Source organism: Patagioenas fasciata, chromosome 1 (genome assembly GCF_037038585.1).
Source record: "Patagioenas fasciata isolate bPatFas1 chromosome 1, bPatFas1.hap1, whole genome shotgun sequence".
Lineage (NCBI taxonomy): Eukaryota > Metazoa > Chordata > Aves > Columbiformes > Columbidae > Patagioenas > Patagioenas fasciata.
Window position 1 is genome coordinate 23,438,186 of NC_092520.1, and position 12,118 is coordinate 23,450,303.

The 12,118-nt window shown below is 41.2% G+C and overlaps 1 protein-coding gene across 4 annotated transcripts in view; it reads right to left on the reverse strand.

The window, feature by feature from the left end:
• The window catches only part of LNX2 (ligand of numb-protein X 2), a 61,088-nt gene that overhangs the window by 23,055 nt on the left and 25,915 nt on the right, over positions 1 to 12,118 (reverse strand). For 3 of the 4 annotated variants that reach the window (XM_065830351.2, XM_071804515.1, XM_065830360.2), the window contains one exon: positions 3,962 to 4,474. In XM_065830351.2, coding sequence (XP_065686423.1) covers positions 3,962 to 4,362 — 401 coding nt within the window. In that variant the 5' untranslated portion in view covers positions 4,363 to 4,474. Of the gene's footprint in view, positions 1 to 3,961; positions 4,475 to 11,732; positions 12,012 to 12,118 lie in introns of those variants that run through there. The other variant, XM_071804522.1, reaches the window with a different exon arrangement.

Sequence of the window (12,118 nt, forward strand, 5' to 3'; positions counted from 1 at the left end):
TAGGACTTATCTTGATTTGGGAATCTGAGAATACTCAGGAAAAAGAAAAAAAAACATAAGAGAGTGGTTTTGTTGCACATCTCCCTCTCATATCCAATGATCCGAGGATCCAACCAGGAGGCTTTGGAGCAAAGACCACCACAGAAAGATCCCTCACCTTTCCAGCATGGGAAAGAGCCCATAGGGCATGGAGAAACTCTGAATCTGCTGCCCATCCACTGCTCCGCTGTAAGAAAAGACCTGCCAAAAGAAGGGTAAATTCTACAGATCCTCTTCATTTCTCCTGGTGCTACAACAAGCAGGGTAGGACAGTGCTTGCAGCCAACATGGGGCCATAGGGGAAGAACAGGACCCAGCAGCACTATTGTAAACACCAAAATAAGCAGGATTGCCAAGTTTTTCAATTATAAAAATCCGTATTTATACAACTAATTTTCCTGTGGATCTTGTTAGTCTACATCCATACATTAAGCATGCTGACTGACACACAGTGAATAGCTCAATAATTTCTTCAATTCCAGAAAACACAATCCTATAAAAAGTTCAAACTTAACTTGACATAACATTGCCTTGAATGTCAGCCTCAACACCAGAACATTTGGAAAAATTCAAAATGATAACTTAAGCCCCCATAGGAGAATATAGGAAGCAAAAATTGAAGCCCAATGCAAAAGCAATACGTAAACTCAACACCTCACCCTCTCACTAAAAAGTTGTATAAATTTCAGAGTATGTTTTTGTACAATGCAGTTTATTCAGGCCTTAGAATTAAATGAATTAAAATCATACACAAAAAATTTCAATATTTTTTGTCAGCTTTTCTTCTGATAAATTTACCTTTGATATTTAGAAGTGAAATTGGCACCTATTAAAATTTTTCTATACCAAGTGACTAGGAAAAACAGTGCAAGTCAGCATTGCACGTATATTTTTTTTCTTTATATCAGATTATATGCATTATGTTTAACTTTGAAAACCACAGTTCCCAAGTGAATGTGATGAAGCTGAAAGACTGATAAATCAAGAATATCTTCCTTCTGCGAAGAGGTATCATGGAGTGCAATTAGTCACCATGAAGTAATCAAGTTTGTGTCTTGTGCCTCTCATCTCTTTGCTGGAGCAGCTTGAACCAACCTCACACTCCAAGGTGCCTGCTGGATATGACGACATTTTCTTCGAGCTTTTATGCTCAAATGGAGCTGATTACAACAACACTGGAAAACCTGAATGTGAATGTTTTTAGACAATGAAAACTAACCAACCATACTGCACTTCTTAGAAATACAAACTAGCTCATAGAAGGGCTTGTCGAAACTGGTTTATATTAATCTATGCTGAGAATTATATTGAATTTTATATTTCTTTCCTACATTTAATGATCAGTAGTAGAATTTTACTGATTCACTAATCCATTTAAAATCAAATTCAAGCTATGGAGTTGCAGACATTGTTTATGTCAGCAGTGATAATTTACAGATGTTCAAATGTTTGCAAATAAACCTAACTGAAAACTGTAAATCACCATATTCTCAAAATGCGTATCAGCATCCCAAGACAACAGACGGAATTGAAGATGAGCAGCTTTCTGCAGCTGAAGGTTTTTCTGCAGCCGCCAGACAGGGAAAGCTAGTGACTCAGTTCACTTGGATTTCATAATAACCTTGTGCATTAAGTAAATGAATATTTCATGTATACCTAAAGTGAGCATACATAGTGTTCCATGTACAAATAAATTACATGGCCTTGTTGTAAACAGTCCTAATATCACTCAAACAGATGTCAACCAAGGAAAATGGACTGGAAAGGTGGGGGACATGACAGTGGGAAACCAGAGGATGAACCAAATATGGAGCAGGAATCTTGCTAACATGTTGCTTTTTATTAAAATCAAATCCGTTCAATATGAAGGTTATAAATTGAACGAACAGCTAGGCAGCCTCATCACCCCCGAGTCATCATATACGTTAGAAATGACTTGCCTGGATGAAACAAGCAAGAACTTAAGCTACCATGGAAACTGTGTGGAGAAATTAAAAACATTAAAGAAATAAAAATTTTTTTAAAAAATTAAAAAAAGGAAATAGTATCAAATTGAATGAAAGCAATGCAGATGAGAACAAAGCCCATGATTAAGTTATGGAAATGAAAAGATCTGATGTCAGCTGGTGACTGAGGAGACCAGAGGACTCAGTACTCCTACCATCCATTTTCACCACACAATATGCTTGTTTTTACAAATGCTGCTGACAAAAACACTCGAATATTGAATTGTATTCTCCTAGTGCCTTTCGTCTATGTACAGTTGCTATGTGCAATGCTTATTCTTCTGGGTTTAACGTTTTTTTGCAAGGACAGTTACATACTTTTCTGAAACTTTTCTCTGTGAAATGAACATAGGTCTTCAAATAGCACAGAGTTGTGCACAGGGAATATTTTCTGGAGGCAGATGCAATTCACCTGAACTGGATCCTTTTGATGTCAGATGCATCGCCTTTGAATACATAATTTCCTTCTTTATGTAATCCTTAACTATACTCTTCTTATAATTTCATAAATCCCTAAACAGTTTTAAGTTAGTTGGTATAGATATGCATGATTTTTTTTTTAGCCCTGACTCATTAATTCCCCCATATTTTAGCTTTAACATAAATGGTATGTCCAAGTTCTTGTTCATGACTCATGTAATGAAATAACTAATAATTAACAGAATTCTGTTTATTTACTGAAAATATACTCCACTCTATAGAGGAAACAAAAGAAGTCAAATGTACCCCTCAAAACAAGATTAACATTTTTCCATCAGAAAAAAGGATTTTCCTTACAGAGAAGAATGAAACACCTTCATGTAGCAGAGCACCACACACAGTGTGGAGGCAATTCCTTTGCTGGAAGAACAAAGTACACTTGTCTGCACAGTATGAAGTGTTATTCTATTTGAATTTGACAATCATAGAATCAGAGAATACCAGGTTGGAAGGGACCTTCGGTCCAATCTTACAATAATCTTATTTCCCTCTTTCTATCATGGCCTCTTTTCAATATTTAAATATTTAGGGTAGGATGGCATAAAGCAGAACAACTCTAAAATTATTAACAGTTCAAAATAAGGTCCTAAACATTTAGGTGCAGGTAATTTCAGAATGTATCTCTCTCACAAAAAAATCACTCACAACAGCTGCACCAAAACATCCCACTGCTGTGAAGTCATGAGTTTCTACCAAATTAACAGGGTGTTGGAAGTGTTCTATAAGCAATCAAAACAAACAAACAAACAATCCTAGAAAGTACAGCATGCTCACAGGACATACTATCAGCCTGTTCAGTAAACATATTTTTTTTTAACATAGAGAAAAATAGGTCTTGCAGGAGACTCCAGAGATATCCTGTTCATCTGCCTAACTCAAAGAATCAATTCTGCCACAACTGCTCCTGACAAAGTCTGGTTTAATATGTTCGGAAACACTTCTTAAAGTGGGGAATACACAACCACCCCCCCCTGCTCAAGCAATCCACGCTAGTGCTGGACCATTCTAAAGCTTTTTTTCCTAAAATTTTAACTAAATCTCCCTTGTTCCTATTGCATTGTTTCCTTCCTCTTTGCAGATGTGGTTTGCACATCTCTTCCCTTCCTTCAGCCTTTTGTCCCCGTATGATAAACAGGACCATTTTCTTTAACTTTTTCTGCTAAATCACGTTGTCAAGACCTCTGTAATGAACGATGTTGTTCTCCCCATGATCCTCCTGAAGTGCGCCTCACTATTCCTGAAGTGCAATGCCCGAAAGGTGATCCAGTGCTCCAGCTATGCCCAGTTACAGGCTGATCATTTCCTATGGTGTTCTATTACAAATTTGAACCCCACCACCTACACTCTTACCCTTCCTGCCCCCAATTTCTACTGCTACACAAACTGGCTTACCAAACGTGCAAGGAACACGCAACGCAAGCACCTGCCCCGCTCACCTGTTTTTGAGATGTGCCGCCAGGTCACATCGCTGCATGACTTCCTGACACACCGAAGAGAAGGGGCACAAAACAAATAGCTTGTCTAACAGTTTGTGAACAAGAATGCTGGATTTTTTGCAGAGTTTAAAATGCAGTCTTTTTCGATCCAACGGGCAGAAATCCTTCTCCTGCAGAAAGTTCCTTAGGCACTTGTAGCAGAAAGTGTGTCCGCAGGGAGTGTCCAACGGCTGCAACAAGGGCTGAAGGCAAATGTGGCAGACCAAGTCATCATCCACTTCGTTCTGGTAGTTGTACAGGTGGTTCTCCCTCGTCCAGTGCTGCTGGCCACACTCGAAGCACAGCGGGTTCAAGGAGGCGTTCTGCTCCACGGAAGCCATGTCGTCACCTGTGGTGCCCATTGTACAGCTAAGAAGGCTGACGGATCCTCATACAATGGGGCTGCTCACTTAAAGCTCAGAGGGGAGCAACTCCTTCCAGGGTGACTTATGCTCTTCAGTCAAGTGTCATTTTCTGCAACAAATAAAGATATAATAATTATTCGTTTTGCATGAATTAGGAAAGTTCTTGTCAGAACTTTTGACTTCTGGGTTTACCAAAACACAACAGCTAGAGTAACAGAATATTCCCATTTTCTGTAAATTCGTCACAGAAGACACCAACAAAAAAATGTGTAAGGACGATTCTCTTTACAACATAAACGTTTTACGGCTTCATAACAACTGCTGCACTGCACAGCTTTCACCTGCAAGATGACCAGTTTGTGACAGCAAGTACACCGCATTACGCAATGTCACACCAGAAGCGTGCAATTAGTGTCTAGCACAAAAATACCCTATTGTGGGATAATGATTATTTGACCAAGTAATTAAATGTGTTCTATTACATGAGATTATGATTTTAATCTGGTCCTATTATCTTTTTTTAAATTTTGACTATTAATGTAGAATATTACACATTAAAGGTCTAAATAAATTGCATTAAAAATAACAGCAACAAGCCCCTTACCCTGTTCTTTCTATCAGTAATATTGCATGTTTGTCACCACTTACCTTCACATTTTCTCTGTGGGCTGCTATACAGTGAGAAGGACTGATTCTATCCAGTACACCACATTTGATTTAGTACAGAGGCCACTAATAAAAATATGCAATAAACTAATCATATGAAACTACTGGTTCCAAACAACTAACTTGTTTTGCTTTTTATCTAACAAAATTACAGCATATTCAATGTGACAATAATCATATCAGCCAAAGGAATGTAAGTCAGTCACTCTGGGATTTCTCTTCCAAACTATACAAGTTATAAAACTTTGCCTCTCTTAAAATAGCTGCCTGGTCAGGAAACTGCGCAGCCATCAGTCTGCAATTCCAAACACTGAATCCTTACCCTTCCCAACCCTTATTTACCCTTCTCTCCCTTACAAAAATCACGTTGCTTGACACGCATAACAGGATAACTTTGAAAACAAACTAAATTTTCTCACATACTTTAGAGGCCTCCTCATTCATTAGTTTTTGTAAATGTTTGCATTGGTGGGGGAAAAAAAAAATCAAATTTGAGAAATGCTTACTTTGTGGCCAAGTTCTTTATTGCTATTCAGCAAGCAACACTCATGACAGATGCTTACTGTGTTCTAGTAGAGTAGTAGCAAGCATACAGAGAAAAGAAAACTGCTAGTCTAGGTACCAGCCCACCACCTTTATTTTTAGCTGCTGAAATGTAGTCATAAATATATTCAGAAATTCTTGTGGAACGCATGCATTTCACCATGTCTTACTTTTTAAGAGAATCCCTGTTTTGGTTTTTACCCCTTAACCTCACACAGCCAAGCATAAGACTTAGAACACATTTTACAAGGATTATTATATCCTTTGACGCAAAAAGGATTAAATAGTAATTTGTAATCCAGGCTTCTATTCTGCCGTGGAAATTGATGCTCATCATTGCCCTGCCTCGTACGAGATAATGTCCACCTTCTGGAAAGGATTTCACCAGGGAAGAGCATAGTTGTTCTTTGTTACTGGAGACTGCGAATGTAAAATGAGACCCCAAAAGAGATTACTCAAAAAACAGTCTTAAATGTATTATATAAGAGTTCAAAGACTGGAGGGCAGCTCAGGAGAGCCGCGCGCGGGGCCCTCGTGCTCGAACTGCAGCGCTCGCGCTCTGCCTTCATGGATTAAGGCAGAAGGGATGAGACCCGCCTAATGGCCGCCCTTTATGTAACGCAAAATAAACCAGATAAATGTTCTAGAAAAACACCGTATTGATTCGTAGCTTTACCAAATTATTTTGCCATTTAGAGCCCCAGGAGAGGAATATGTGGTACATGTCACATTGTACGTAGGGGTACTGGCAGCCCCAACAGGCAGGGTAGAGAAAAGGGACATGCAGAACTGGTAGAGAAAGCCATTTTAACAGTGTGTTACCCAAATGCCAAACGCACTTCTGCTATTGACTACAAGCAGGACTCTTCCTCCTCCTCCCAGTCACCCAGGTCCCAAGAAAGAAGCAAGTCCTACATCAACCAGGCTACAGAAACACCCAGGAGCCATTCCATGTACTGCAGTTACGGAGGTCTGTCACGGACCCCTGACACTTAGCATCCTGAATTCATGTACCTGAAAGCTTCCAGCATTTCTGTCCTTTGAAGTCTAGGTGACTCACATGCCAGTCTGCTGCAGAGCACCAGGCAGTGTCATACAGTAAATATACCGTGAGATACTTTAACCATATGCTTGCTATGGTCAAAGATACCTGCACCCCTCTTTAAGAAGGCTGCGATTAAAACCTTTTGTGTGTTACTTTTTTTTTAAATAGCTCACTATCAATTTTGAACAAAAAGTAAAATGAGCAAAGTTATTGAGTGATCAGGCTTTCACTGCTGTGTTCTAAATTACCATGAGAAGCCTTCTTTCTCAGGAAAGGTATATCCAGAGACAAGCTCTATTTACTGAAAGCACCGGAGACTGTCCTCAGTGAAACGCAGGCAGTCACTCTCGATTGCCCACGCCTGAAGCAGGTGAGCACACAGACCAGTTCCTACAACCGCCTCATCCCAGTCTCTTGACGCTGCTGGTGCAGGGAGAAGAGCCCTGGGCTGTGTGGAGGTGCCACTTCAGGCCAGGGACAGGCTGTTCCTGCAGCTGGTGACATCGCCTTTGGCCGCTTCTCAGTGCTGCCAGTGCGCTATGAGCCTAAACCATGGATAAATACTATATAAACTAACCCCACCACTTTTCCTGTGGCTGACGTGACCACTCTCTCATCACCTTCCTGCAGGCAGAGCTGCAGGAGAAACAGATAGTGGATTACAACATGAAGATCCAAAAGAAAAGAAAAAAAAACAAAAAAACAACAAAAACACCACCAAACAAACCAAACCACTATCATGGCCCCCCAGCCCTCCTAAAAAATAAACCAAACCAAACAAATTAAAATCCCATTGAGATTTCTTCTCTTTCACACTGCTGCCTTCACTGTTCCAGGACTGAGGAATCATTCACCAGGACTTGTATTGATTATATACCACAGCTGCCTAATTATCAATTCCAAGACTATTCCCAGTGCAAAATATCAACTGACTTACAAAGCTCACAAACACAGTATTTGTGGTCCAAGAAATTATTGGGATAGCAGGCAGGGTCTAAATTTCACCCATGTAAAGCACTATATCCCCAAAATCCACAATACTGGAGCACTGCCTATTATAATACCCTACTTCAATCCTCTCTATGCATCTCTTCTATTACGTGCTGTATCTCTTATCACTGCAGATCACCACAGATCATCACCTCCGCAGGATGGTATCAGCTCAGTAAAGCTGCAAACAGGAAAAACAGTCAGAATTATAAAAAACTACATGAGGGTACAAGAGCCAGCCAGGCCTATAATTCCCTAGGAAATAATTCTCCTGGAACTTCCCTACAACAGCCGAACAGTGCAGGTGGTGCCCTGCTTTTAGTTTTAAATCACAATCCACTTGGGAACTGGGCAAGACTGGACATCCAATTGTGCGATTTATTCCTTTTTTTTTTAAGTGGACTGTGCATGAGAGTGATTTTAGACTGAAAGCCTTATCCTCAGGCCTCCTCTGGTTCTGACTTATTGATTCCACTAACGTTATTTGGAGAAGCTTGACATGTTTTTACAAAAGCATAAGATGTCAGGCTTTATACCTGCATTAGATTTCACAATGTTTACTCCTTGTGTCTGAAGGGGCACTAAAACAAACACACAAAACAACAGAAAACAAACAAAAAACCACCATGAAACACAACCAAACCAGAATTGTAGCAATAACTTACCTCTTATACTATGTTTGCCTTTTTATATAAGTCACAAATAATTAAGACTAGTTTCAGTTCGAAATTAATGGAAATACGTATTTGCAATTAATGTTTTCAGAGATCTAAGCAATCTGTTCGTAAATTACATTATTAAAATCCTGCAGGTGTAGAGGCCATTAACTGACAGTTCAAAATTTTACAAAAAAAATCTGACTATACCCCAAAAGCAAATAACTATGGAAAATACCCATCTTACCAACTAATCCCACTAAAAATTGTCTTTGATATACCACAATTTCCTATTTTGTTTACTACCCAATGCAATTTCCTTAAGCAGAAGCAAAGGTCAAAAGAACACCCTCTGACAAATGACACCACTGTTTCTTTGCTGGACTCTGGTATCGCTGTATCCCAAAACCTCTGGGATCCAGGTGTCAGTTCTGTGGCTGATAACACTCCACACTAGAATGGACATCATCTCACTGAGCTGTATCTAACCGCTGAATTAATGCTTAATTTACACAGTGTGCTTTAAAGCAACTGCAGGTGATAAAATGTCCACCTGCATCTCCTGTCGATCCAATGCCACCAGGTGCTGGCTGCTGCTTCTCTTCCCACGAGGCTCAAAAACTTGCTACCTGCTGCCAGCACAGGGTTGCCTCAGCATAGCCCCTTCTTATCCCTCTGCAGTGGGGAAGGGAAGGGTATAGAAGGGTGTAACAGCTATGGTGAAGGTTTCATATGACCCTGAACTCAGGCAGTCCTTTCCTGGTTATATTTGCATTTACAAGGCAACACAAATGCTCTCATATGAGGAAAGGCTGGCTTAATCTAAAACAGTCATAGGATTTCTGAAGTTGTTCTCCATGGCACCTGAGCACCCAAGCTAGCTCGGAAGGATCTCGTGGTATCTAAATTCCCTTGCCTTGTTCAAACACAAGGGCTGTGAACAGGATCTGTTAGCAGACAGGAGTGGATCAACACAAGCCTCAGCAGAGGGAAACTAGAAAGTGGTTACAACCTTTCCTTAAAAAACACACATCATAACTGCTTAAAAATTAGTTGTTAGTTCCCAGTCCAGCACCCTTCACAGGAATTGCAACCTCAGGCAGATGATTCATAGCTGTTTTCAAAGCGGACCCTGGCTTGAGTGGAAGAATAAAAGATAGCAGAAACTGTAATAAAAAACATGATGAGAATAAATAGCTGGCATACAGCACTAGAGGGGAAAGTGTTATTCCACATCTTCCAATAAGCATGACCTACCTCATTAGATACAATCTCTGCTTTAATATTAAAGCCATACAGCAAACAAGTGAAGCAGAACTACCAACTTGTATTGACTTTACAATATCCATGTTAATTACACCAATATCTGAGGCCTGCACTGTCTTCAAATATCAAACCTCAATTCGACTCTAGTCCAAGTTTATGAGATAGTAATCCTGTTAGGCTCTTCCTCATTGAAAATTCAAGCAACTGAAAATTTTGTCAAAAGATGGCATCTGGCAGCTCAAAGTCTGGGAAAAGCGTACAAGAGATGGGCAGAGCACAGCAATTAGACTGGGATAGATTTCTGCTAATGCTGCAGCCACACTGTCACTGCATGGCAATTATCCAATACACCTATTTTTTTCTACCAATGAGAAACCCTTTTCCACGTTTAAGTCATTCAGTAGAACACGTGGGATTTTTATAATCAAGCTAAATAAAATTGTGCCTGAATAGTGACTTTGTTCCACTGAACTGTAACCAGGCAAGGCTGGGCTTGGAGTAAAACCATCTCTCCACTGATTATTTCTTTGCCTCTGTGCTTGTCTTTTTGCTCCACCAACACAGGGAAGGTGTCAGCCCTGCACCAGATGTTGACATGGCATCATTGCTGCAAAGGCAGCGGGTTGCAGGCAATGCTTCTCCTTCCCCACTTCAGGGTTCAGCTTGTTACACGCAATATCCTAAAAAAGATGTGCACACGCGCTCCCTTGCTGGGTATTTCTGGAGTATGGCATTTTTCCAGGCTGCGAAATGAAACCCTCCTTAAATCTGGAGAATAAGGAGTGTTTGGGGAAATTAATAGGACTGTGTCCTGGTTTTGTTAAAAAACAAGTTTCTCTTTTAGTGAATTTTGCCTGTCAGCTAAAGCCTTCATGTTAGCTGCATTTTCCTGGAGAACCAGATACATGTTTTGGTAAACGTAGCAACGGAATGCAAACTTATTGATAAGCACGGATGGACATCTTGTGAGAGGGGCAACGAGAAACTGGTGACCGAGAAACTGGTGACCAAGAAACTGACCAACTGTGTATAACATTCCATTCACGTGAATACTTCATATAAAAGTGGGAGATCACGAGGATCTTGTCCCTTTTTTCCCTTTTTCCTCATGGCTGACATTAGGAGAGGACCTTGCTGGTTGTCCCTGTGCACTGAGGCCTAGTGAGAGACTGAATCCAGCTCCGGTTGACTGCAGAGTCTAATCCAGGACTTTGGGTGCCAGCTCTGCAGTTGCTCAGACTTTCAAGATTGGTTTTGTATATCGTGTATTATTTTCTCTATTCTTATTAGTAGCATTAGTAAAACATTTTTAATTTTTCCAACTCTCTTCTCTCTGCACTTCTTTTCCTCCCGATCAACTGTCCTTAGTGGGAAGGGGGAGAGGGAGGGGCAAGAGGGGGAAGTGGGGGGGAGAGGAGGTTAACAATACATCTGCCAGGGTTTGATTGTCACCCCGCAATGTAACCCTCGACAGACTGTAAGTTGTGTTCGGTATTTGTGGAGTGCTGTGTTTCCATGGCAACTGGGGGCTACAAGCTTTAATTACCATCACGATGTTAAGGTCCCTGGCTGTACTCCGGCGTGTGTGAAAGAGGATGGAAGAGGGATGCCCATGCTGCCTGGCCGCTGCCTGCAGAGACTCAGGGAGTGTGAGCACTCATCACACCGGCGAACCAAGAGACATAAAGAAAGGGGAAACAGAGGGGAAGCGCAAGGCCATCCACTCTTAGAAGAAGGATGACGCCCATCTCCCAAAAACAGCACCTCAAACCCGGAGATGCTCAACACCAGGGGACGATGGGAGGAAAGAGACAGCTGAGGTGCCCTGAGAGAAAACAAGTGGCCACAAGGTTTTGCTCAAACACGCGAAGATCATCCTGTAGCCATTTTCTACAGCACAAATGGAATGGCTTCTATTTTGGGACCAGGAGATTAAAATAGCTTTACTTTAGTCAAATAGGTCTCGAACACAGTGGGGAAGATGAGGAGGTCTCTGCAACGAAGTATCTATTCTTTATAGCTAATACAGAGCTACATCTGATAAATCATCTCAGAATAGAAGAAAAAGAGGCAAGAGCATGAATCTTTAACAAAGACACAACTACGTCTCTACAGATTAAAGCTTGCATATTCTTACTGAACAAGAGGAGCGCTGAAAAACGAAGAGGTAAAATGCACAAGCCAAGCTAGATGAGAGTTACCCAGGTTTGGATGGCCAGCCACTCTGTTGGGTTGCAGGAACCCTGAACCCCCCGGATAAGAAAGGACTTGAACTTGCACCCACTCCTCCACCGGCACAGCAGCCACTGCTGCCCATTCTACTCGATGTCCCAGTCACAAGTATTCGCCCTTCTCTGCCACCCTGTTAGACAAGAGAGGTGGTGACTGCCTTTATGATTTGCCAGAAGATCCATTTTCTGTGGGTACATTCAATTTTCTGCTAAGCGGAAAGCAAAGGGCCTGTTTCTGGGGGTTAACACTGCTTGGTGTCAGAAGCCACCCCACTGCAGGAACCCCCAAACACAGGACAATTGCCAGGCGGCTTGAGATGCTCCCAGCTCTCTCTAAACGACTGAGCAGGTTTGCA